This window comes from Megalobrama amblycephala, linkage group LG6 (genome assembly GCF_018812025.1).
Source record: "Megalobrama amblycephala isolate DHTTF-2021 linkage group LG6, ASM1881202v1, whole genome shotgun sequence".
Lineage (NCBI taxonomy): Eukaryota > Metazoa > Chordata > Actinopteri > Cypriniformes > Xenocyprididae > Megalobrama > Megalobrama amblycephala.
In genome coordinates, this window is record NC_063049.1 from 6,819,530 (window position 1) to 6,846,335 (window position 26,806).

General features: G+C 35.0%; 1 protein-coding gene across 1 annotated transcript; it reads left to right on the top strand.

Moving 5' to 3' along the window:
• On the top strand, positions 1–26,313 carry LOC125269783 (neurabin-1-like; the record flags this gene model as incomplete). The annotated part of the gene is made up of 15 exons (XM_048192744.1): positions 1–237; positions 4,170–4,328; positions 4,421–4,474; positions 4,564–4,793; positions 6,767–6,863; positions 6,954–7,032; positions 8,832–8,983; positions 9,096–9,357; positions 12,035–12,086; positions 12,245–12,316; positions 14,834–15,032; positions 17,688–17,732; positions 21,663–21,779; positions 22,112–22,300; positions 24,808–26,313. Coding segments are annotated over 15 exons (2,103 nt in total), but the record flags the coding sequence as incomplete, so codon positions are not given.
• Positions 26,314–26,806: the final 493 nt, after the last annotated feature.

Genomic DNA, 26,806 nt, shown 5'->3' on the forward strand with positions numbered 1-26,806 from the left:
ACAATATGCACACTCACACTGGCTTCGTTGTTTCCTCTCTACCTGAGCAGCAGATCAGTATACGTTACACACGTAATCATCCTTGTTTCTTGTCACTCACCCCCATGCAGGTTTCTGATTGGCCGAGAGAAGCCAGGCACTCAGAGTGAGGTGGCACGGCTGATCAGCGAGACCCTTGAGCAGGAACGGCAGCAGCAGCAGCAGGTGGACGACACATACGAACAGTCTACTGAAGAGGTCAGTCATCTCATGGGCCTTTTTGCTTACATCAGTGCTTATGCACAATTGTTTGGTATAGTGTATACAGAGTTACTTTGTACCCTAGTTTAATATCGGTACACTTTTGAATGTTTCTGTGTATGTTACTGTTGATGTTAATTGTTAATTATTGGTTATAGTTGTACCTAAAGACTCCTGAAGTGTATTATTTTATAGTTCATAAGAATGTACCAGTTTGCATACTTCCTCTCAGTAAGTGCTTTGTGTCATGTTATTTATGATGTCAATCAAGAAACATGATTTGGTATACGCTAACAATTACGTAAACGCTCATTATAATGGTTTATTCTCTCCAGTATTTAAGAAATAAAATGAATATATGATTAGTCAACTAATGGCTTAATGGTACCCTAGAATAAAAAATTGAATTTATGTTGGCATAGTTGAATAACAAGATTTCAGTACATGGAAATGACATACAGTTAGTCTCAAACACCATTGTTTCCCCCTTCTTGTGTAATTTTAATTTGTTTAAAAGACCTCCGAAGAACAGGCAAATCTCAACATAACACTGACTGTTACGTAACAGTCGGGATCATTAATATGTACGCCCCCAATATTTGCATATGCCAGCTCATGTTCAAGGCATTACACAAGGGCAGCCAGTATTAACGTCTGGATCTGTGCACAGCTGAATCATCAGACTAGGTAAGCAAGCAAGAACAATAGCGAAAAATGGCAGATGGAGCGATAATAATTGACATGATCCATGATATCATGATATTTTTAGTGATATTTGTGAATTGTTTTTCTAAATGTTTCGTTAGCATTTTGCTAATATACTGTTTAATGTGGTTAAAGTTACCATCATTTCTTACTGTATTCATGGAGACAAGAGAGTCGTTGCTATTTTCATTATTAAACACTTGCAGTCTGTATAATTCATAAACACAACTTCATTCTTTATAAATCTCTCCAACAATGTAGCATTAGCCGTTAGCCACGGAGCACTATCAAACTCATTCAGAATCAAATGTAAACATCCAAATAAATACTATACTCACATAATTCGAAGCATGCATGCAGCATGCATGATGAACATCTTGTAAAGATCCATTTGAGGGTTATATTAGCTGTGTGAACTATTATAGTCGAGAGCTCGGGGGGCAGGGAGTGCGAGATTTAAAGGGGCCGCAGCCTAAATCGGTGCATATTTAATGATGCCCCAAAATAGGCAGTTAAAAAAATTAATTAAAAAAAATCTATGGGGTATTTTGAGCTGAAAATTCAGACACATTCAGGGGACACCTTAGACCTTATATTACCTTATATTACATCTTGTAAAAAGTGGTTCTAGGGCACCTTTAAATGAACAATTAGTCGAACGTTATTTCACATATTTTTGATGTTTGCATCACAGACATGAGAAATATTGAAATTGAAATGTCTACTTTTAAATGAACCAATTCATATCGAAATCAAACATGCAACTGTCTGATTATGTAATCCATATACAGTAGTCAACATTTGAAGTGGATCAAAAAAGTTCATCAAAGTTGTCCTAATAACTAAGTTGTCCTAATACGAAGGTTTTAGGACAACTTTGATGAAAGGTTTTGATCCATTTCAAATGTTGAGTACTATATAAAAGTTACATTTCTCTCTAAAGGCGCAACCTCTGTTCTGTGGAGTCAGCGTCGTCAACTTCATCTTTACAGCCGACACGAACTCAGAAAACATTAATAAAAAATTAAAATGTCTAATTTTTCCCGACACATTCATAATCATTAGGCTACATTTATTGGTGCTTTGCAACAAACTTTATGAGAATTACATATGAGAATTAATATTTTAAGTTCAGATTTCAAATTTCACACCCATAACGCTGGAGTTGCGCAAACAAGTTTCTTTCTTTATTTGCTAGTAGGTTGTGTATTTTAATATCAGAAACATAAATAAACCTTATATGACAGTAAACACTGAACAGTTGTGATCTTTGGTTGAGATAAATGATAAATGAGCGCATGGCAGTCTTTGGATCAGCGCAAGCCATACAGCGAACGAATTTAGCAGCTGATGACATTTGGCACTGACCGTTCTCACACTGGTGTGATTGTATCAAATATATATATATATATATATATATATATATATATATATATATATATATATATATATATAAATTATTAATGTTTGTCTTTTTAGCTGCAGTGCATTTAAATTTAATTTGCCTCATAAATCTGAGAGGGCACGTGACTATATAACAGTTCACTCTTACTAATAATATGTGAACTAGTGAATTTGTATAGATTGTCTAAACAACATTAACCCCCCCCCCCCCTTATATAACATAACTGTTGCGTTTTTATTATTGTTGATTTATGACTTAACTCGAACGTTACCTACATTTCAAAATGCAACAATTGCAGCTGTTTTGCAAAATGTCCCTTTGCGCCTCCTGGAGGTCATTTCGCAAACTACTTTGAAATGCGACTCACGTGGCTAATGCGGCGGTAATAGGCATTCTGGTTGACTACCATCTGTAGTTGCGGCATCTACCAGCAGGGGCTAACTAGGCCATGCTAAACTTTGACATCATGGTCCAGATGTACCTTTTTAACTTTATTTGAATTTTGTAAGAGGGTTTTAAGGTGCAGTCATATTTACCTTTGCTTGGCAAAATCCAGTCATTTTAATAGGAATCCACAGGATCTGTAGTTTCGCATGAGAGCAGAAAAGTTTTGCGAATTTGCTGCTTTTACCAGCTGAAAACTGCTTGGTTTGAAATTGAATTTCATGTAAGCCGTTTCATACATCGCTACACTATTGATAACGGACAGTGGACCTTTATTTGCCTGTGAAATTTCAACAAAATTTTGCTAATGTGACCGCACCTTTCACACAACGTGTTTTTGCATTCCATTGTTTTTCTATGTAAACATGCGCTAGATGGACATGTTTGACAGCTGTGCTTGCGTCTTTCACAGCATCTCGCACATGAGATGACATTCTAAAAATGTGCCACTCAAGTTAAAAGAAGTTCAACTTTTAAAGCAATAGATCAACCAAACATGAAAATTCTGTCATCATTTACTCACCCTCAAGTTGTTTCAAATCTGTATGAATTTCTGTCTTCTGCTGAACACTAAAGATATTTTGAAGAATATGGGTAACCAAACAGTTAATGGGCCCCGTTGACTTCCATAGTATTTTTTTTCCCCCATACTATGGAAGTCAATAGGGTCCATCAACTGTTTGGTTACCGATAGATTATCTTCTTTTGTGTTCAGCAGAGGAAAGAAACTTTGGAACAGGTTTGGAACAACTTGAGGCTGAATAAATGATGACAGAATTTTCATTTTTGGGTGAATTATCCCTGTCTCTAGACCTTGCATTTTTTGCAAACCTGCGTCTCGTGATTTTAACTCCAAAATTCCAAGTCCAAGCTCTGTGTGAATGTCCCCATAAGCAATTGCGATGACTAGATGCCAAAAAGGATGCGAGATGCGAATGCAATGATCAAACACATCCGTCTAGCACGTTTACATAGAAAAACATGGAAAAGTAGTGCAGTGGAAAGAAGAAAATGTGTTCTCAGACTAGAATACTGCACAGCCAGGTTAAAGCATCTTCAGACTTTTTCAACAGTCATTTCTTCAGTGTTGCTTTGTGTTGAATGTTCTCAAGTATGCAAAAATATGTAAAAATGCACCATGTTGAATGAGGAAACAGATTTGTGAGCTCATTCAAAATCGAAATCGGGTTGTTTATACCTGTTGGACCAGTGTGTTTTTCAGGTACGTTTTGCCAGTGAACTCCAAAAGGTTAATGTTTTACCAGTTATGTAAAACAAGAGGAAAATAATTGGGCTTGTGGTATTTGTTCATTTATAACTTTGCACTATTTTTGGACTGTGCTCCATCATGTCTGTGTCTCTGATGTCTTCACAGGACGAGCACTACGAGGATGAGGAGGAAGGAGGGGAGGATGGCATCCTGGGTTCCAGTTTCGGCAGGAGGAATGTGGAAGTGTTCGACCTGCCTGAGAGCGAAGAAATGTTCCTGCCATCAAACATGGACACCGCTCAGCTAATGTTCAGATTTAAAGAGGTAGCAGGTCTTGTGCTTTTCATTTAACTTCTTTTTAATAGATTGCCATTAATGATTTCCTAATTTTTTTGTATATTCTGTTTTAAATTCAGCTCCAGATAAAACACACCATCGCAGAGGCGGAAGTAGATGAACTGAAAGAGAGAGTACGAACTTTTGAACCATGTTGTCCGTTGATATGAAACATATAGGAGTTTCTGTGTGTTTTAACAGTAATGTTTGACTGATGTTGTAGTTGAGGGAGTCGTCGGAGGAGCGTGCAGCGTGGGAAGCGAGGGAAGCTCAGTTAGAGAGGAGCGTTCAGGAGAACTCTGAGAGAATCGCTCAGATGGAGAAGAACTGGCTGGAGGCTCAGGCTCTCTGTAAAAGCATCAACGGGCAGCTCAATGACACGCAGAGCCAATATGAAGCTCTGGATAAAAAATACAGCAAAGCCAAGAAACTGCTCAAAGACTATCAGCAGAAGTGAGTCGAGATGTCTACACTAACCTCTCCATTAATATAATGCCATTTAATGTCAAGTCTTTGCAGTGTCTCTAACCTTTTTATTTTCTGTTATGCAGTGTTTATACACTACCATTTAAAAGTTTAAAGAAATTAATATTTTATTCAGCAAGGTTGCATTAAATTTATCATATGTGTCAGTAAGGACATTTATAATGTTACAAAATATTTCCATTTCAAATAAATGCAGTTCTTTTGAAATTTCAAATAAATTCAATTATAATTAACATTTTTTTAAGGATAAAAAAAATCTCTCAGCTAATGCTGTAAACTACATTACGGGGAGCCCTTTCTTGCACTATAATATTTAATACCCTATTTATAAGTTTACAATTAACAACAGAGCCCAAACTATTAAATGTAGTTGCTTTTTTAGATAATAACCAACATTAAACAGTAAATTGCACAACTTTTAAATATAATTATGTATTTATTTTTCAATTATTTTTCTGCTCCAATTCATTTAAACTCTTGAAATATAATCATTTACACAGTTACTGTCATATCTTGTTTTCATGAGAAATTAATTTAACCATTTATTAAATCTTTAAGACATTACTAACAGGTAAAGTAAATATAAAGAATATATAAGCTAATATAGTGCATATATTTAGTTTAATGCTCCCCTCTAGATTTCTCTAGTGAACTAATATGCTGTGGACACTAAATGACTTGCCTGAGGTAAATGTAATGCTACGTGAGATATTATTCTTAAGCTGTTTTATTGATGTCTTTCCACGGTTGAAACACTGGCTGAGAGACTACATGTAAAAATATCTATGCATAGAGCGTCTGTTGTTCTTCTGCGGTTTTTGCTGTTTTGGCAGTTAGCAAACAGTGTTGCATTACCGCATGCATCCCCTTCTGGATTGGAGTGTGGAGTTACACCCCTAAATAAAAAAGTATTTTATATATATATATATATATATATATATATATATATATATATATATATATATATATATATATATATATATATATATATATATATATATATATACACACACACACAGTCAAATCAAAAATTATTCAGACATATTTTATATATATATTTTTTTATATATTTTTACTAGTGGGTGCAGAACAATATGTAGTTCATTTATGTAAGCGAGGATAGCCAATTAAAGTAAACTGTGACATATACCCAAAAATTCTTCATACAGTGGACTACCAGTAAAATGATGATAAATTTGGAACCAAAAATTATTCAGACACTTTGACCTGACCATGTTTTGCTTAAGTGTTATCTGACATAATTAAGATAACTTTTTTCTGACACAGTTTAACTCTGAAATCTTTTATTACCATTTTTTTTTAAACTATAGTGATTAATGAATGAAATGTTCAAGGTGTCTAAATACATTTAGATTTGGCTCTATATATGTATTTATTTAAACAACCCCAAACTTTTAAATGGTGGTGTAGATTGAAAAAGATTTTGCAGAAATGTTTTTGCACAGGTTTGTTTTGCTACAGTACACTTGCTTCTTGTGTCATTTAAAAAAAATTGTGACACTTGATGAGGACTAGTTCATTCAAAACATAAAAAAAAAAAAAAAAAAAAACATTTTTCTGTTTTTTTTCTGTGTAAAACACTTAAGAAGCAGTTTGTGAGAATGCCTAAGTTGTTTATTTCTGTACAATGAAAATCAGATGCTGTTGAAATTTAAAAATGACACAAAAGCTCAGTAAAAGTAGTCCATATGACTCATGCACTATTATCCATGTCTTCTGAAGTTAAACAATAGTTTTTTTGTGCTTTATTGTCCTTTTTTGGCATAGTCACGGTATGTTTTCATTGTATGAACAATCTTCAAATTTCCTTCAGTGTTTCACAGTGGAAAGTTATACAGATTTGGAATGATCCTTTAAAAGATTTCAGAGATTAGAACAAACATTCTGATTGGCTGGATGTGTGTGTGTGTGTGTTGTAGAGAGGTGGAGTTTGATCAGAGGGAGGAGGACTTAAGGAGAACTCTGGAGGAGAAAGAGGCTACATATAAAACTCAGATAGAGGATCTGCAGCAGAGGGTGAGAACACGCCTCACATGAAACAGAAATTAACTCGCACAAAAAGCTTTCATGTTCTCTGACATCCACCTTTCAATCTCTCTCGTGTAGCTGGCTAAACTTGAATCTGGCAGTGGTCATCATGAGTCTCCACTGTCAGGCAGTAAGTCTGCAGATTCACTTCTTTTGGGTGAGTTAAACCTCTTGTTTTTTTTGTTGTTGTTGTTTTTGTTGTTGTTGTTTTTATAGCTGTCTGATTCCAAAAAGGATTAATTGATTGTGAGGTCATGCTGAACACATACTGAACTTATAAGATGCAAAAAATAGTTGGGATCAGTCACAGAAACAGAGAAAAACTGAGGAATAGCAACAAGAAATATGCACTATTAAGCTAAATAAGCATATAGTAGACTTATCACGTGTGAAAATCTACTCAATCCACTTGATAAAACGTTTAAAGAGGACCTAATATTATTATTTTTTTATTTTACATCCAACTTTCTTTAGTGTGTAATGTTGCTGTTTGACATGAAAAAGGTCTGCAAAGATACAAAGCACAAAGTCACTCCATATTCTCTATATCAGTGTCACTGCTTCTGAACTCCCTGAAACGCCTCAGTTGTAGTCTTGAGTTTCTTCGGGGAACAAACACATCACAATATTCCTCATTTGAATAATACCTGCCCAAGACATATGCAAAATAAAGGGGCGGGGCCTGGTTAAGTTAGTTAGTAGTGTGTTGAAACTTGCAGTTGTGATAAAGGGGCGGGACATTTCCCAAACACACTCGAAGTGATTGACGGGTTGAGCATTTAATATTTGACAATGGTTTTATGATAGAAATGTTGAACGGCCGAGAGTAAGTCCAGTGATGCAAAATATATATATATTTTTTTCCACATTTTGCTATTTTGAATTAAAAAATATAATTCTGTATCATTTACATAACTTATTTAATATAATTCATAATTAAATATGAGAGACAAGAAACATTAACAGCCATTTTCAGCATATGATTAAGATGGAATGTGTGCATATTTTAAAATAAAAATATTATTTCCCAATAGTTCAAATATATTACTTAGAAATAAATTCTAGTTCTTTAACTACTATGTTCCTTTCTAAAGTTTTTGTCTCCCCCGCCCCCCAATGTTCAAGACTGACGGTACAAAGCACATGAATATTTAATGAGGCAAGTATTGTTTAGTATATGATTGGTTGTCTGTTCGCCACCACCAAAGCATAACACCACATTGTTTGGCACTGCAAATGCAAAAAAGCTTCATAATCAAAGGTTAAAAGCCAAACTAACCCCAAGTGCTTTAGCCAGGGTTAAAAGTGACATTGAAATAGGGTGGAAAAGATGTCAGTCCTGTGTTAAACATAGTCTGAACAGCCTTAAAAGAACATTGTTGATGTGTTTCTGTTTTTGCTCGTCTATATGAATTTGTGATTTGTCTTATTGATCAACCCTTGTTAAACTGTTTAGGTGCGGTCACATTAGAGAAATTTTGTAGGGTAAAAAAGGTCCATTGTCAATAGCGTAGCCATGTATGAAGCACTGTTCACATAGAAGTCACTTTCAAACAAAGCAGCTTTCTGACATCAGCGTTGAACACGAGCGAAATCTGCATGGTGAACTTTTTCGCTCTCACACAAAACTCCCGATTGCCCTATCGAAATGACTGGATTTCACACCCTCAAAATTTTGCAGAGCAATGGCAAATGTGACCACACCTTTCTCTTTTATAGGTTCATAAACTTAAAATGTTTGCTAAACTTAAAATGTTTTGGTTCAAACAAACATAGCTCAGCCAGACACCGAGATACAGAAATTCAATTATCCCTGATAAAACTATGTACAGTTGGACCAGAGCGTCTTAAATTCAGCCCATATTGTATATAATACAAAACATTCACAGGGAATGTGTGAGCGAATGAGAGATCTCTAAAAGCATTAGTTAAAGATGTTAGTGAATTGTTCTCCAGGAGCAGACTGGATTGAGGTGGTTCCTGAGACGGAGCGTTTGGACACCAGCGCCCATCGTGCAAGGGCCCATCTGGCTCAGAGATCCAAACGGCAGCCACCGTCCCGCAGTAAACTGAAAGAGACGCTCAGCTCCCCGACTGGACGTGCACAGGTCACAAAGAGCTCTAGATATTCAGGAGCGGTTGACTGCTGTAAAAGTCGAATACGTCTCTATTGGACGATAACATTGTCTTTGACGTTGGATGCTCTCGTCTGTTTTTCAGGGTGATGATGAGAGTGAATCTTTGAGTCCCGAGTCTCCACTGCCTCGTAAGAGATCAATCCAGGAGAGTTTGTCCCTGCCGGTGGCCATATCTTCCCCTGCAAACCACCCAAAGGATGAAGGATCTGTTACGAGCAGCAGCCAATCAGTGCAGAGGGATCCACAGGGCCCCGCCCTCTCACCCCCCAAAGACTCCTCCCCCTCCAGCTTCCTACGGAATGTAAAGAAGAGAGAGTCCAAAGGCAAGGGCAAAGAGGTCAAAGGTAACTGGATTTAGAATCCCAGTAGAATGGAGCTTTTTACAATTACCTATTTTCCATGTAGCAAACAGCAAAATGATTAAAAAAAAGACCTATTGTTCAGTAATTATTTTACAGATAGTTCTGACTCCAAATTCTGATTGGATGAACCATTTCCAAATAGCTTTTAAACAAGTTGTAATATATATTAATGCTCTCAGTTGGTTGCCTGACAACTGTAACAAACCTACAGATAGGCAATAATTTGGCGATTTGAGAATGTTATCATCAGGGCTTGACATTAACACTTGCCAAATGAGCAGTGGCCAATTCGGGTTGAATTGTATATATAATATATACATTTTTCAAGTCCAGTCTTTTAAAAAGGTATCTGAAATAATAAACTAAGTGCAATGTACTGTTAGTGTTTTTTTTGATACATATTGATACTGAAATACCTGAAACACTTCCAATACTCATTTTCTGCATAATAGATACACGATACCAGCTTCTCACTCTCTCATCTCTCTGACAGCGAGTTGACACACAAACCCACCTCCCCTCACTCACTTGTTTCATTTGCTCCGGATGAACAGGGCTTGAATTTTGCCAAGGGATTGCACCTTTTACACATAATTTCACTCATTCCTGCAGATTTTGTGCTCACACCCAAAGTACGCGCACATAAAGCTGCCTCTCAGTACTTAAGTTGAGTTCTTTTTTTGCTGCTTATTGTGCTTAAACTGTCAAATACACACAAAATGCCGGTCTTGGTGAGTATCCAAGTAAACACAGCCAGTTATGTTTTAAGTGAACATAAAGAGTTGAGAAAGAAAACGCATGTGTAACAGTATAAAAAATATGGGATAATATTAAAAATTTCTATATGGCAGTTTTTTCCCCCCATGGTATCGATCTCAAAATTGTGGCTAGTAACTTTGGAAAACAACTAGACACAGTGTTGGTGAGCAAGAAAGTTAATGTCAAGCTCTGGTTTTCATAAATAATTTACAGTTATTGAACATTTATTGAACATTGGTTTAAAACGGAGGCTTGTTTGTTAACTCCTGTGACTGCAGGGTTGGTTTACTTTGAGCATTAATTTAATGTACAATGTGTGTATAAGCTGTATTACAATATCTTCAATAGTGGTTTATCCAGTTACACATGAAACAAAGTCATTAAGAAAAAGTTTACAAAATTACAAAATAGTTTACTTTGTGAATATATTGTAAAATGTAATTTATTCCTGTGATCAAAGCTGAATTTTCAGCATCATTACTCCAGTCTTCAGTGTCACATGATCCTTCAGAAATCATTCTAAAATGCTGATTTGCTGATTTCTATTTATCAGTGTTGAAATCATTTGTGCTTCCCAATATATCTGTGGGGGAAAATAAATAAATAAATAAATAAATATATATATATATATGTATGTATATATATATATATATATATATATATATATATATATATATATATATATATATATATATATATATATATATATATATATATGGGGGGGGGGGGAAATATATATATATATATATATATATATATATATATATATATATATATATATATATATATATATATATATATATATATATATATATATATATATATATATATATATATATATATATATATATATATATATATATATATATATATATATATATATTGAACATTGGTTTAAAACGGAGGCTTGTTTGTTAACTCCTGTGACTGCAGGGTTGGTCAGGTGTATATATATATATATATATATATATATATATATATATATATATATATATATATATATATATATATATATATATATATATATTCCCCACAGATATATTGGGAAGCACAAATGATTTCAACACTGATAAATAGAAATCAGCAAATCAGCATTTTAGAATGATTTCTGAAGGATCATGTGACACTGAAGACTGGAGTAATGATGCTGAAAATTCAGCTTTGATCACAGGAATAAATTACATTTTACAATATATTCACAAAGTAAACTATTTTGTAATTTTGTAAACTTTTTCTTAATGACTTTGTTTCATGTGTAACTGGATAAACCACTATTGAAGATATTGTAATACAGCTTATACACACATTGTACATTAAATTTATATATATATATATATATATATATATATATATATATATATATATATATATATATATATATATATATATATATATATATATATATATATATATATTGATTAATTAATTTTAACAATGTATGTCTTTAAATTGATCAAAAGTGACCATAATGTGTCTATATTATTAATTTCTATTAATTTCTAATCAAAGTGTTAATTTATTTATAAAAAAAGTCAAATTGCATCTACTGATGGCATTTTTTTTTTGCACGCCCTGACTGTGTTTCTTGGCATAATTCATGAAAGGAATGTCAAATAAAGCACAAACACAGGACAAAATTTGACAATCAGTTTGGATGGGACAATATGCACCTAAATAATGGCTGATTTCTTATATACGAGATTCAAAAACATTCCAGAAAGTCCTACTGATGCCATGATAACTAGAAGTTTTGCACTGAAATGGTGTGTTAAAGTAGTCCAACAAGTGAATTTGAGTTTATCATATCTGCCACAAGAAAGTGCAAATCAATCCATGTTAGCCTGGCCATCAGATGTTTGTCTGTTTTTGTGTTCTGATACAATTCTGTTATTTATTTCAGACGAGTCTAATGATGCAGCTGGAAAAACCAAAAGAAGATTTCCAGATTTTGGGTTGGTGCAAAGAAAATCCCCACTGTCCTCCATAGCATCTTACAATATCAATAAATGAGCCTCTAACTGTGATGTTATTTTGTTTTTTCTTATTGATAAGTTCATCATGTCTTGTGTTGTTGTGTTTAATGTGTGTTTCTGACTCTTGTTTCTTATAGTGGTTTAAGGAAATCTGGAGGAAAGGGGAAAAAGCTAAACAAAGAAGCTACAAGGGCATCACTGGACAGCAGGTACACATGAACACACACACACTGAGGACATATTCACACTTCAGCTTTTGCTGTGGATCTAAATCCATTTGACATTAGACGTTTGTCAGTGTAAAAGCTGATTTACAAAATCTGCTCCTCTGTTAGGAACCACAGTTGTTTTCAAATGTACCTCTGTGTACTTGTTTCCCCATTTACAGCCGTGGCCAAAAGTATTGGCATTGACATCAAATTTGTGTTTTGCAAAGTTTGCTGCTTCGGTATTTGTAGATTTACAAACTGAGCTGGACAACGACATCACTTTTTTTCTCCTGAATTGTTTTGTAGATGAAATAATTATGATGATAATAATATGAAAATAATTGATGATCTTTACAATGGAAATGAATCAACACCTAACTGATTTCAGCTGAACAATGACACTGTTTTCTTTTAGAGTGTTTTCTTTAACTGTTTACATCATTGAATCATTTTCCTGTTATCACTGTGAAGCTGCTTTGAAACAATCTGTATTGTATAAAGCGCTACATAAATAAAGATTAACTTGACTTGATTTTTTCTTTCACGTTTTTATTTTTATGTTGGAAAACATTTCATAAGTTTTCAATTTATTGGCAAAAACATTAGCCGCTTTTCCACTGTCTGGCCAAACGGTTCTTATTGCGTAACCGTTCCATTCCGTGCCGATCCGGGCAGGACGGTACGGTTACGGGTTCATTTCCCACTGTGGGGCTGATAACGGCCGCTCTTTGGAATGTAATATAAAAGCGTCAGTCGCTGCCTTGGTAACGCAACGGTTTATGATGATATGTAAATAACGACCGTGTTATGGAGGATGATCAGATATTTCTTTTAATTTTATTATTAATTTGTTTACTTCACTCAAATAGAGAGCTTAGCCAGCTACAGAGAAACTGGTAGCCAGGCAACGGACAAGTGACCAATCCTGTGTGGCGACGTCACTTCATGGATTAGACAACTGTGCCGAGAATTCCGGGCTGAGAACAGTTTGTAATCGTGCCGTGCTGTAACAGGCTCCAGTGGAAACACAACTGGAACTGTTCGAACCGACGGTGGAAAAGCGACTATTGAATATATTCAAAGAGTCAATATTAAAAGAATTGAACCTTGTTCATAACCTCTGCAATTTGCTCTGGCATGCTGGATATCAGCTGCTGGGCCAAATCCGGACTACTGGTGATACTTTCTTGCCTTATTAGTGCCAGAGTTGTGGACTTCTGCTTGTCCACTCATCTTTTGAGGATTGACCACAGGTTCTCAATGGTAGTGTTTCTCAAACCTGTCCTGGAGACCCTTCACCATTGCACGTTTTGTATGTCTGCCTCATTTAACACACCTGATTCAACTTAGCTCATTAGTAGAGACTGCAAGACTTGAACTGGGTGTGTCTGATGAGGGAGACGCCCAGGACTGGTTTGAGGAGCACTGCTGTATGGGATTGAGATCTGGGTAGTTGCCTTGCCACGGATCCAAAATGTCAATGTAATGATCTCCGAGTCACTTCATTATCACTCTTGCATTGTGATATGGTGCTCCATCATGCTGGAGAATGCACTTATCACCAGATCGCTCCTGGATTGTTGGGAGTAGTTGCTCTTGCAGGAGGTTTTGATACCATTCTTTATTCATGGCAGCGTTTTTGGGCAGAATTGTGAGAAAGCCCAGTCCCTTGGATGAGAAGTAACCCCACACATGGATTATCTCGGGACGCTTCACTGTTGGCACGACACAGGACTCGTGGTAGCGTTCACCTTTTCTTCTCTGGACAATCGATTTTCCAGATGTCCAAAGCATTCGGAAGGAGGCTTTATCAGAGAAAATAACTTTGCTCCAGTCTCCTGCTGTTCGATCCTTGTACTTCCTGCAGAATTTCAGTCAGTCCTTGATGATTTTCTTGGAGGGAAGCGGCTGCTTTGCTGCCATTCTTGACACCAGGCCGTTGTCCCAAAGTCTTGGCCTCACTGTACGTGGAGATGAACTCGCAACCACCTGCTGCCGATACTGAGAAGCTGTGCACGGGCAATGACACGATTCCTCAGGAGGAGACAGTCCTGACACTTGCTGGACACTCTGGGACATCCTGAAGCCTTCTTCACTGCAGTTGAACCTCTCTCCTTGAAGTTCTTGATGATCCGGTAAATGGTTCTTTTAAGGTCCAACATTCTTTGCAACAATTCTCTTACATGTGAGGCCATTTTGACACAATCAGTCTGCTCTTATAATCCAATCAGAATGATGGAGGGAGTTCACCTGACTAGCATTTGTGCTGATGATATGATTAGTGAAATGATGATAGCTGGTCATTTTGTTGCAGGGCCAAAAAACAGTGAAATTTGGGTTTTTGTGATAAAGTTCAGTTTATTGGCTTACGAAGCTTCACTCTGCAGAATAATCATTGTGAATCCGCACCACGACAACTGAAGCAGCAAACTTTGTGGGACACAACATTTATGTTACTGCCAATACTTTTGGCCACAGCTGTATCTTTACTCACTTATGTCTGGTCTTGTGTTGTAGGGGTTCAGCAGAGTTACTGGAGGAGTCCGGGGTCCGAGTCTCCCCCTCAGAGTCCATGACCTCCATCCCCACCTGCATGCCCTTCTCCTGGTTTGGAGAGAAGGACAAAGAGCGAGACAGAGACCCGTCGTCCTCCTCCAGCAGTCTCCCATACACAACTGCAGATGCCAGCGAACACACACACAACTCAAAAACCAAGGTGAAAACAAGTTCTCCTCACACAGAGCAGTTCTGCACAAGAAACTAGATTAAAACTAGTTCAGAGCTATTATAGATCTTCAAAACATAACGTCAATTAACTGAGTTTGTGTACAGGAATTATCTTACTACGTGAAATGTGAATTCTGACATCACTATCTGGTATCATTTTATATTAATATATTGATCCTTGTAGTTTTAGGGATAAATAATATGTAAATCAAAATATCTAAATATATAAAATCTAACGTGGCACACTTCACAAATAGGATACAAAATACTAGACGGTATTTTTTATGGTAAGTTAATCATATGTTAGACAATAGTTTATGCTTCTCTTTAATGCTTCTCTCAACAAAAACATGAGGTCTGTACAATTAAGGCTTTTTTTTTTTAAAGTCAAGGAACAAAAGTTTGGGTTTGGTAAGATATTTTAATGTTTTTTAAAAGAAGTCTCTTCTGCTCACCCAGGCTGCATTATTTCATTAAAAATACACTGAAATATTATAAGAACTGTTTTCTTTTTGAATACATTTTAAAATGTAATTTATTCTAGTGATGGCAAAGCTGAATTTTCAGCATCATTATTCCAGTCTTCAGTGTCACATGATCCTTCAGAAATCATTCTAATATGCTGATTTGATGCTCAAGAAACATTTCTAATTATTATCAATGTTGAAAACAGTTGTGCTGCTTCATATTTTTTGTAGAAACCGATAAATAATTTGAGAAATTTTATTTGAAAATATCATTAGATGAAATGTTTAAGAACATAACATGATAATTATATGAACTACATTGACTTCAATGGATGTAATTAATTTGAAACATAACTCATGACAGCTCAAAACAGCCTAAATTTATGAAACCTACGTATTCTTTTTGTATCAAAACAACATCAATATAACTATGAAATGTTTTCAACAAAATATGTTCACTTTACTTGCATAAAATTTTACTTTCATGTGAAAAAATGATGATGATAAACAGCTTGTATCTCCTTTTCATGCTGCAATGCTTCATCAATAGGTGGCAGCAAAGTAAAATGTGGACTTTTTCTACTTTTTCAAATTTAGATGATTTGGTCTAGGAACTTTTGCTCTACAAACACATTAAGACATTTTTTTTTCATATTATTTTAATTTCAGAATTATTGTGTGCGTTTATAAACAAAATGCAGCCCCAGTGCGAAGGAACAAATGTGTTTGTGTGAGTGTAAGAAAGAGGCTAAATGTATTTTACAGAAGTAATTTGAGACAAATTTAACTAATAAATGTAAAAAAAACAAAAACAAAACAGCATCATTTCATGTGTAAAGCCACAGTTCACTCTCAGGGCAAAACAGGTGCAAAAGGTTTAACAATTAATTTAAATGGTAAAAAAATTGAAAAAATAAATGTGTATTTTGGCATTCTTAACACACTTACAAAATTTCATCTTTGTACTAAAAACTATGGATTTAAAAAAAAAAAAACAGAATGTATGTGCCTCTTCTGGGTCAAAACGGACCTGATGCCTGCCATAAAAAAAAAAAAATCTTACTTACCCCAAACTTTTGAAAAGTAGTGTATGTACTATTGACTATTGACTAGGGTTGGGAATCGTAAGAAATGTTTCAGTTCCGCCTAACAATTCTGGTTCCATTAAAATGATTAAACAACTAATAAAAAAAATAGTGGTAAGGAATAGGGTTGGGTATCGTTTGAATTTGACCAATTCCGATTCTGCTTATCGATTCTGATTGTTATCGATTCCTGATTTCAGTTCCAATACGGTATAAAAAAAAAAAACCTTAGATATCATTCACATTTAAGTCTTATTGCAAAACAGTTCCTTGTAGCTGAAAATCATGTACAAAAATCAACAAGCTAAAGAGCACACTTGCACAATGAACTTTTGCCTATGGTTTAAAAATACATAGCAAAAACAACTAGCCTAACTAATGTAAATTGCAAGCATTGTTAAAAACAAGTAAACGGTCAGTAATTGAAAAAGAACAAATATTGTAGTATATAGTATAATTTACATTACAGATATAGTTACAGAAGTTATTCAGCCAAGAACGAGTGAATTTTGTTGTTTGATTAATGTTATTATAGAGACGGCAGCAGGAATGTTAGGCTGCTGTCACTTTAAGAGCTGTGCGGATCCATTCAAGCGCGAGACAACTCGTGTGCTGTTTTCTGCACGGAAAACAGAGCTAGAGTCTTTTGTGCTTGAATTGTTTAAATCACATTAAAATGCACACACAGAAACTGATAAGTGGAATCGAAATGCACATGTCTTATCAAATCACCAGTTAGTGGAAATTTCTCGATACCCATCCCTACAATTGACTTTTTATCTAGTTCATATCATCACTTGTAAAAGTCAGTCATACCAGCTTTCTGCCAACCCATGACTAAAACTAAATAACAAACATCAAATATCTGCCATCCAGCTGGACTTGGATTAGTTTGCAATTGTGAGTTGCTAAGGAGAAGCAGTGTCAAAATGTTCTGGGTTGAAGCCTGCAGCCATATGGATGTGATCAATAATCACAGTCCATGTGCTCAGGAAATGAATTCAACAGGTCTTTGAATTGCCTCCAGCTGAAGAGTGTTTGGTAAAGGTTTGGGACATTGATGTCATATTATTAACCCCTCTCCCCGAACAGACAAACCTCTCCTGGTCTTCTCTGTTCAGTCGCTCCTTAGATTTGGTACAGTATATTTTCTCTTATAGATGTCAAATTTAATCTAACAATGTAGTGAAATTCTAGCTGAATATCATACCTGATGTCTAGCATTAATATATGTAGAATCACATTAGCGTGTGTTTGTTCTGAATGCAGTGCAGTAGATGCATGATGCTTCTTCTGATTTTAATCAGATTTATTTGTACAATCACTTTTTTTTTTTTTTTTTTTTCCTTCTCAAATGATTTTTCCAGCTTCCAAATACAGGCTTATGTTGTCAATAAATCAGCATTGTTGCTTGTAGATGCATTACACTGCTTATCTGGTTTAGTGTGTGCTGTTATGTTGTTGTAGTTGTTGCTGAGGAGCAGTTGTAGGTTGGTGCAGATTGACCGATATAAGTTATAAATGGCCAATATAATGCTATATTAATAGGGCTGGGTTTGACTATATTGATTACTTTTATTTTGATTAAATGATATTGATTTCTTAAATCCCAAGATCGATTCTGTTGATGCGTGAACAAAACTTCACTAAACATTATTTATAATGCGCCCCCCATTCAGTGATCGCAATGAGCTTTAGTTTTGTTATTTTTGATAAGGCACAAAGTCAAATTATGTCATTTTTTTTCAAGAAAATCATGCAATAAATGTGGTTTTGGTGCTCTTCGAGCAGCACGTGAACTGATAATTTCTTCCTCTTTACTTACTAGTTATAGCATGAAATAAACATGAATGAACATCAGAAAGTATGTTGAAAGATACAGTACAACTTAGCGAAATGAATCAAGTCTCATGTAATCGCTCAATCAGTGTTTCAACTGTGGAAAGATGTCAATAAAACAGCTTGTAAACAATATGTCCCATAATGTTACAGTTACCTCAGCAAAGCCATTCGATAACCATTTCTCAATAGTTAGCTAGGGAAAAAAATAACTCTAGAGAGGAGAAATTATATTGCATGTCTTATTTACTGTGTGTTGAATAAATCTGCCATTGTTAAAATGTTTATTTTTTTAACATTTGCAGTAGAAACATAATTATATCATTAAGAAGGTAGTATAAAAACTAGGGCTGGGTAACACATATATCAATTCATTTCAACCGACATCGATTCCAAGAATCAATCTTTTAGTCTATCCTGTTTTCAGTTGATGAATGAATGGAACATTTTAGCGCGCCTCCCATTCAATAAATAGCAATAAGCTTTGTGCTTTGTTTCTTTTGATAGATTTCAAATTGTCAGATTTATTTATGAAATTCAGATCAAGTGAAGCAGCAGCACAAAGCACAAATGAACGGATAATTTCCTCCGCTTACTTCTAGTTACTAGTGCGAAATAAGCATGAATGAACATCAGAAGGTATGTTAAAATATTCAGTACAACTTACCGAAATCTGTATCTTGTCTCATGTAATCGCTCAATAAGTGTTTCAACCGTGGAAAAAGGTCAATAAAAAAGCTTGTAAACAGTATGTCACGTACTGTTACATTTACCTCAGGAAAGCCATTCAGTGATCATAAACTCGTTAATCAGCTAGAAAAATTCTAGAGAGCAGCATTTTGCTAAATATATGCGCCATATTACATATTCATTATACATATATTTTTTGTACCGTTCTTCAATATTTAATGCATGTTTTAATGTTTTAAGTTTTTTGACAGCCTGGTATATATATATATATATATATGTGTGTATATAAGTATAAAAACCAGGCTGTCAAATAAAAATATATACAAACCCAGTCCAAATAAAAACTGCCTTATGTGCAATTTAAATGTTTAGATACAACATAGTTTTTATTTGAGTGTTGATTATGTCTAAAAATAAATAGCAGTTTAATTTAATAGTTTGGACATAGTTGCTAATTTTAATCTTTAATATTATAGTAATGTACCAATTGACAGGGTTTCCTGTATAGTTCACCAACACCAGATTAGTTGAGAGTTGATATTTTTTCCCTTAAATTTACATGCACTGTAGCTGATATATAACCAAATGAATCAATATTGATATTGAATTGAATCAAGAGCTTGTGAATTGGAATCTAATCGATTCAAGAGCTGCACAATTCTGGATAAATTGAGAATCTCAATTTTTTTTATTTTTTTTTTTTTTATTATATTGTTTCAAGCTCATGATTCTCCCACAATTCTGAACCGGCAACTAAACAAAACAACAGTGTATGTAATTTTTTAACAACATAATTTTTTATGCTTTTTAAAAAAATCTCTTGAATGAATGATTCAATGATTAATAAATTTTCAGAGGTCATTTACTCTATTCTGATTGCTTCCGAAGACATCAGTGTTTATATCCGAGATTTCAAACTATAAAATGTAATCCCAGTACTTCTGTGATCATTTGAATGATTGTAAGACAGAAACAGTGATACTGTGTGGCTGAAAGACAGTTTGTGAAGCTGTTTCATATCTATACATGACAGCGGCTCTCTCTGGCCCAGCGGCAGCGTCAACACAGACCTGAATGTTCGCTGTGATCGTACTTGTCAAAGGTTTAATAGACAGCTGAATCTCTGTCATTTAGGAATAAGATTTGCACTGGTTTTTGAATGAACAAATACAGGTATACACAAAACTGAGACTTAAAATATTCAAAAGAAATGACCTCAAAATATTTGAAAATCTCTACTTGCAGTAGGCTAGATTTTAGACATCGACACAAGGAAAACTAACACGTCTGTTAATTGGCCATGCAGACATGGTTATTGGCTGATGCCATTAAACTAAAAAACCCAGGTGTTGGTTAATTAATCGGTCTGTCGATGTATCGGTCTGACACTTCTAGTGTATTAGAATTTCTGGTCATTTTGTGGGAGTGTTGATGATGTTGCACCTGTTTTTTTTCCTCTGAAGATCCAAGTTCTTTATCAGTAGATGACAAACTAATGCTAGACACACTAGTTCCTGAATTTGTTTCAATCATAGATATTTGCTTAGAGGTCATCTGGTAAAGAAACTGGATCTAACAAGGGATATAACAGACACAATTAAATATGTCTTTGAATGTTGCAATCAGTAAAACATGAGCATACAGGACACTACCATTCAAAAGTTTGGATTGAGTATGATTTCTTTTTTCAGAAGTCTCTTCTGCTCTCCAAGGCTGCATTTATCTGATTGGAGAAAAAAAAAAAAACAGTAAAAACAGTAATGTTGTGAAATATTATTATGATTTTAAATAGCTGTCTTCTATGTGAATATATTATAAACTGTTTTCCTGTGATCAAAGCTGAATTTTCAGCATCATTACGCCAGTCTTCAGAGTCACATGATCCTTCAGAAATCATTCTAATATGCTGATTTGATGCTCAAGAAACATTTCTGATTATGATCAATATTAAAAACAGTTGTGCTGCTTCATATTTTTGTGGAAATCATGATTTCAGGACTTTTTTCAGGATTCTTTCATGGATAAAACGTTCATAAGAACAGGATTTATTTGAAATAGAAATATTTTGTAACATTATAAATGCCTTTATTGACACTTTTGATCAAATTAATGCATCTTTGCTAAATAAAAGTATCATTTTCTTTTTAAAAAAAGACAAAAAAAGACATGTATGTCATAAAATACTCAATTTAATATAGAAATTTTTTTGTCCACTTTCATATTTTTATTTTCTATAATTACATATTGCACTTTGTTCACATTACAGTTGTATTTCTATCTATTGATTGCAACATTTCATGATTTATTTAATTGCATAATTAATATTGTCTGTTAAATCCCTCCGTACAGGCGGATAAATGTGCTGCACACACACACAAACAGGACCAGCATTTGTTTGTGTTTTATTGTTTGTTATTAATGGTAATTGATTATGAGATGCTTTGCTGCTGTGCATCAGCTCATTCTTTTGGCGTAAATAGCTGAAAGTCCCCCAGTCTTTGTTCAGATAACAAATCCTGCTTTCTGTGCCCGTTCCAGAGTTTGTCAGTGCTAGACGATTCGAACCCCAGCAGTCCTGCGTCAGAATTTTCTGGGCTTGTGGTGGAGCCCAACCTTTCGGGCCGCTCTCATACGTTAACCTTCTCGTCCAGCGAGGTGAGTGCAGATCAGACGTGACGCTCTCACCGCCGTTCGTTTGCATGGCTTTCCTGTCCTCTGGAAGGTCAAGTATTGTCTCGTTCCCCCGCCCGTTCACTGGTGTAGTTCCTGAGTTGTAGTTATTTTTAGTTTGAGGCACTGCATGCGTGTGTTGATGGCGATCCCTGTTTGTTATCAGTAGTGTTTGATTTGCATGACGAGAGGACCAGATGCATGTTGGGTGAACGTACACGGAAAACACGGTCAAAATATGTTTTTTCTTTTTTGATTTTGAGGTGAAATCTGGCAGGTTTCATGAGATTCACCTGGTTGATGTGTGTGTGTATTAGATGCTGGATGAGGAACCTTGCTCTGGAGGGAAGGAATATCATTGGCAGAACCGTCCGGTCTCTGATTGGACGTCCCAGCAGGTGTGTCATTGGCTGATGGGTATGAACATGGATCAGTACACACCTGAGTTCAGCACACAGGCCATCGATGGACAGCAGCTCCTGAACCTGGACAGTGACAGACTCAAGGTGAAAACTTTTTCTATTCTGATCTTAACTGGGCATCATTTTTTTATTGGCATTTGAAAAATTGGTAACACTTTATTTCAATGGTCCACTTTAGACATTCTAGTAACTACAAGTATCTTTGCAACTACATGTAACTCTCATTAGAGTATTAGTAAACTGTCTGTTGACACTTTATTTTGATGCTCCTCAACAGACATTCTTCTGTAACTTTGCAACTACTTATTCTCAACTTATTCTACTTACCCAAACCCTGAGACCTAACTTAACACTCTACTAACAGTCTAATAATACTCTAATGACTGCTAGTTGACATGTAGTTGCAAAGTTAGGGCTTTTCACACTTGAAATGGTTAACACTGGGTCATTCTAAACCCCGGGTAAATGGAATCCTGAGTTATCTTCATTCACGTTTCACACTGCTCATACTATACCTGGGGTTAAACGGTTAATCCTGGGTATTCATAAACTACCGTTTCACCCTGCACATTCCTAAACCTCGGGTTAAAGGGTTAGTTCACCCAAAAATGAAAATTCTGTCATTAATTACTCACCCTCATGCCGTTCCACACCTGTAAAACCTTCGTTAATCTTCGGAACACAAATTAAGATATTTTTGTTGAAATCCGATGGCTCAGTGAGGCCTCCATAGCCAGCAATGACATTTCCTCTCTCAAGATCCATTAATGTACTAAAAACATATTTAAATCGGTTCATGTGAGTACAGTGGTTCAATATTAATATTATAAAGCAAAATAACAAAATAACGACTTATATAGTGATGGCCGATTTCAAAACACTGCTTCAGAAAGATTCAGAGCGTTATGAATCAGTGTGTTGAATCATGATTCAGATCACGTGTCAAACTGCCAACGGCTGAAATCACGTGACTTTGGCACTCTGAACCGCTGATTTGATACACTGATTCATTTGTGCTCCGAATCTTCCTGAAGCAGTGTTTTGAAATCGGCCATCACTATATAAGTCCTTATTTTGTTTTTTTTGGCGCTCCAAAAATATTCTCGTCTCTTAATAATATTAATATTGAACCACTGTACTCACATGAACTGATTTAAACATGTTTTAAAAACTAATTTAGTTAAATTGTAATGCATTAAGCATTTCTCTAACAATACACAGATCCAATACACTGATATAGGTACATCTGATATTCCCCAAACTGTTTATGTTCACCTAACTGTACTTTGCTCACCAAAGCGGACGGTTTTTGACCGTTCAAGTGCAAAAACACACGAAAGAGCAAAATTCAGTACTTTTCAGGGATTGACACACTTATCATTGAGGTACTATTATGGTTTTCTTTTTAAAAATTTTAATTAGATTTGATTTTTAGTTTTTTTGCTTTCATTGTAATTTTAGTTAAAAGTTTTTGTAATTTTTTGTTTGTCTTTTAGTTTTTGCTTTAAAATGTCTATACATTTTTATTTCTGTTTATTTTAATACCTCAGGTTAAGCTAAAGCTTAGAAACTATGAAATAAAATAAGTTTACATTTTTATATATTTATTTTTTATTTCAGTTAAAGTTTATTTCAAGTAATGAAGATTTCTTTGGTTTTAGGTTAAGTTAACTATAATAACCACTTGTAAAATATATTGAATAATGTGTCAAATAATGTTCTTAGTCTTTCCTTCCAGTGACAAGATACAGTAGTTTACTATGAATTAAATAGAAATTAAATTAAATAGTTTATTGTTTAAACAAAATAACAATAATGACCAGGAAAAAAAATAATAATTATAAACCATACCGAAATACACCGTGACTCTTATTCTGAGATGTCTGAAGCAGGCTGCTCATGAGGGTGATAAAAAATGCATTTCTTACAACCGTCTAAAACATACTACTATATAAACATCGTGTTGTAAACATTGACATAATTCGCCACCATTCGCTTATAAGCAATAGCATGGCATAAATGTGCGCTATTCATTAATTGCGCAGGACGAGCCTGTAGAGCGCACAACAGCGCCGCGTTTTCCCGCGGTTAGATCAGTACATTACACTTCAAATGTGCGCATCTTCCACACAGAACAGCAGTCTGACTGGATATCTCCCCAAATTGTCCCCCTCTTTCATTTTCGTCTCGTTTTTATTTGTTGACAAAAATTAGAGTAGATTTTAGTCTAGTTTTAGTCATTCAAAACGCATTTTTATTTAGTCATCATCTCGTTTTCGTCCGTGAAAAAATGTTGACGAAAATTATTCGTCAACGAAATTAACACTGTTGCATTTAAAGGGACACACACAAAAATGCCGTTTTTGCTCACACCCAAATAAGGCCAAATTTGACAAGTTATAATAAATGATCTGTTTTGAGCTGAAACTTCACAGACACTTTCTGGAGACACCAGAGACTTATATTACATCTTGTGAAAAGGGGAATTCTAGGTCCCCTTTAATTGTATATTGCCCCAATGCCACTGTCATCCGCTGTCACGCTCGCGTTTCCCTTAAATTCCCTTATTTTGTTTAAACACTCTCCCGCAGGCTCTTGGTGTGTCCAGTCAGACTGATCGTGCCACCATCAAGAAGAAACTGAAGGAGATGAAGAAAGCACAGGAAAAGATGGAGAAACAGCGGGAGAAGCGTGAGAAAGAGGCCAGACGCAGCGGACGACTGCCCGCCAGCACTGACTCCATCTGCTGATGATGTTCAGTGTCATGTTTTCTTCTTTTCTTCATCTTGTTTCCTTAATGTTTGACACACTCCAGCGGCAGACTGTTACCACTTCCTCCAACACACACGAGCCGTTCTAGAGAAGTTACTGTCAGTGAATATCATCAAATACAGAGTACGGTCAGTAATAACCTGTCAAACTGAAACACTAATGAAGCTGCTTATGAGAGCGTCTTTCCACAGGAATTTAATAAGAAAAGCATTTACAGGCTCAACCCATTTTTGGGCCTGTTGCCTTCACTGTTTTTTTTTTACTTTTTTTTCCATTAAAAATCTAAACATACTGAAACAAGATAAATGTACTTGCATAAGAAGCCAAATTGCATTAGAGACATCGCTCAATTTTGTTACATTTGTAAGCTTAATTTGTCATTGACGAAACATATATTTAATTCATATTCTCTGAAAAGAAATCTTTTTTCAGAGAATATGAAATCAAGACAAAATACTGATTAAGAAAATAATTTTTGCATTGTTCCAAGTGAGAGATTCTTCACTAAGACTAGCTTGTGAGAAAATGAATATGGCTGTCCAATGTATAGCAGACCAAAACTTTTATTAGTTTTAATTGTATTTTATGAAACCACTGTAGGGGCTAAAAAACACTCACTAAGGGATATATAAATATTTAGATGCTTATTTTCACAACTTTGCCACTAACATTGTGGCACGAATAGTGCTTTTAAAAAGATTTCATGTTGTATTTGAGTACTTCTGGCCTGTGGTGCTAAACGGGTCGTTCTGCTGGAAACTTGTACAGTCGAGTGATATTGAGCACTATATTTTTACTATAACAAAGGGGAACATGGTTTATAAATGTACAAATGAAATATTTTATACACAATTATTAGCATAGCTTTAAGGAAAAGACATTAACTTTTGTACACATTTTCTACTAAGTAGAATAGCTTGTTGGTTAAAACCATTTTGCTAATTCTGAAAAGCAGAGAGTGAAACTCAGTGAAAGGCGTTTGTACATCTGATCTTGATGGTTGTTTTATTTGGATGGTTACTGTTTTTTGTTATGGATGTGGTGCAAAAATACATAATGTTACAAAATGTAGCATAGTTTTAGCGGCCATCACCCAGATTGTGTTTCACTAATAACAGAGGATGTAATGAATACTGGATTATCATCTGATCGTAAGCTTTGTTTGAAGAGATGCCACCTGTGCTCATGTCATCATGATTCTGTGTCCTGTGGTTATATTTTTCTACCTTGTAAAATAGATGATTTTGGACACTGTAAGACAAAATCAAACTTTCTGTCTGGTACAAAGTGCAAAAGCTGGAAAATAAATGCTTTCACCTCTCATAGAAAAGACTGTGTGTGTTCAATCCAAAATGCGATTCTTTTTACAGTATATAAAAATGATTTTCAGTTTGTAAAATTTAAAAAGCCTGTTCAGTCTCAGCTCAGTTACTTATTAACTCTTTCCCTGGCACTGACAGAATTTTCTGTTTTCATTGTTATACAGTAGGGGGCGCTGTTACCTTTTGAAAGAGTACAGAAACTCTGGATCAAAACAGGTGAAAAAGCAGCAGAAACAAGCGATAGAAGCATTGCTCATGCTAATGTAAAATAACATGATCATCAAACAATAAACAGCATATATGAAATTTCGAAAGCAGGTATAGGACTGAAGCTTTGGGGGTGTTGATGGGCTCAATCTTGTCATCTATGTTTTGATCATAGTTCATAAAGGATTAGTTCACTTCAGAATTAAAATTCCCTGATAATTTACTCACCCCCATGTCATCCAAGATGTTTGTCTTTCTTTCTTCAGTCGAAAAGAAATTAAGGTTTTTG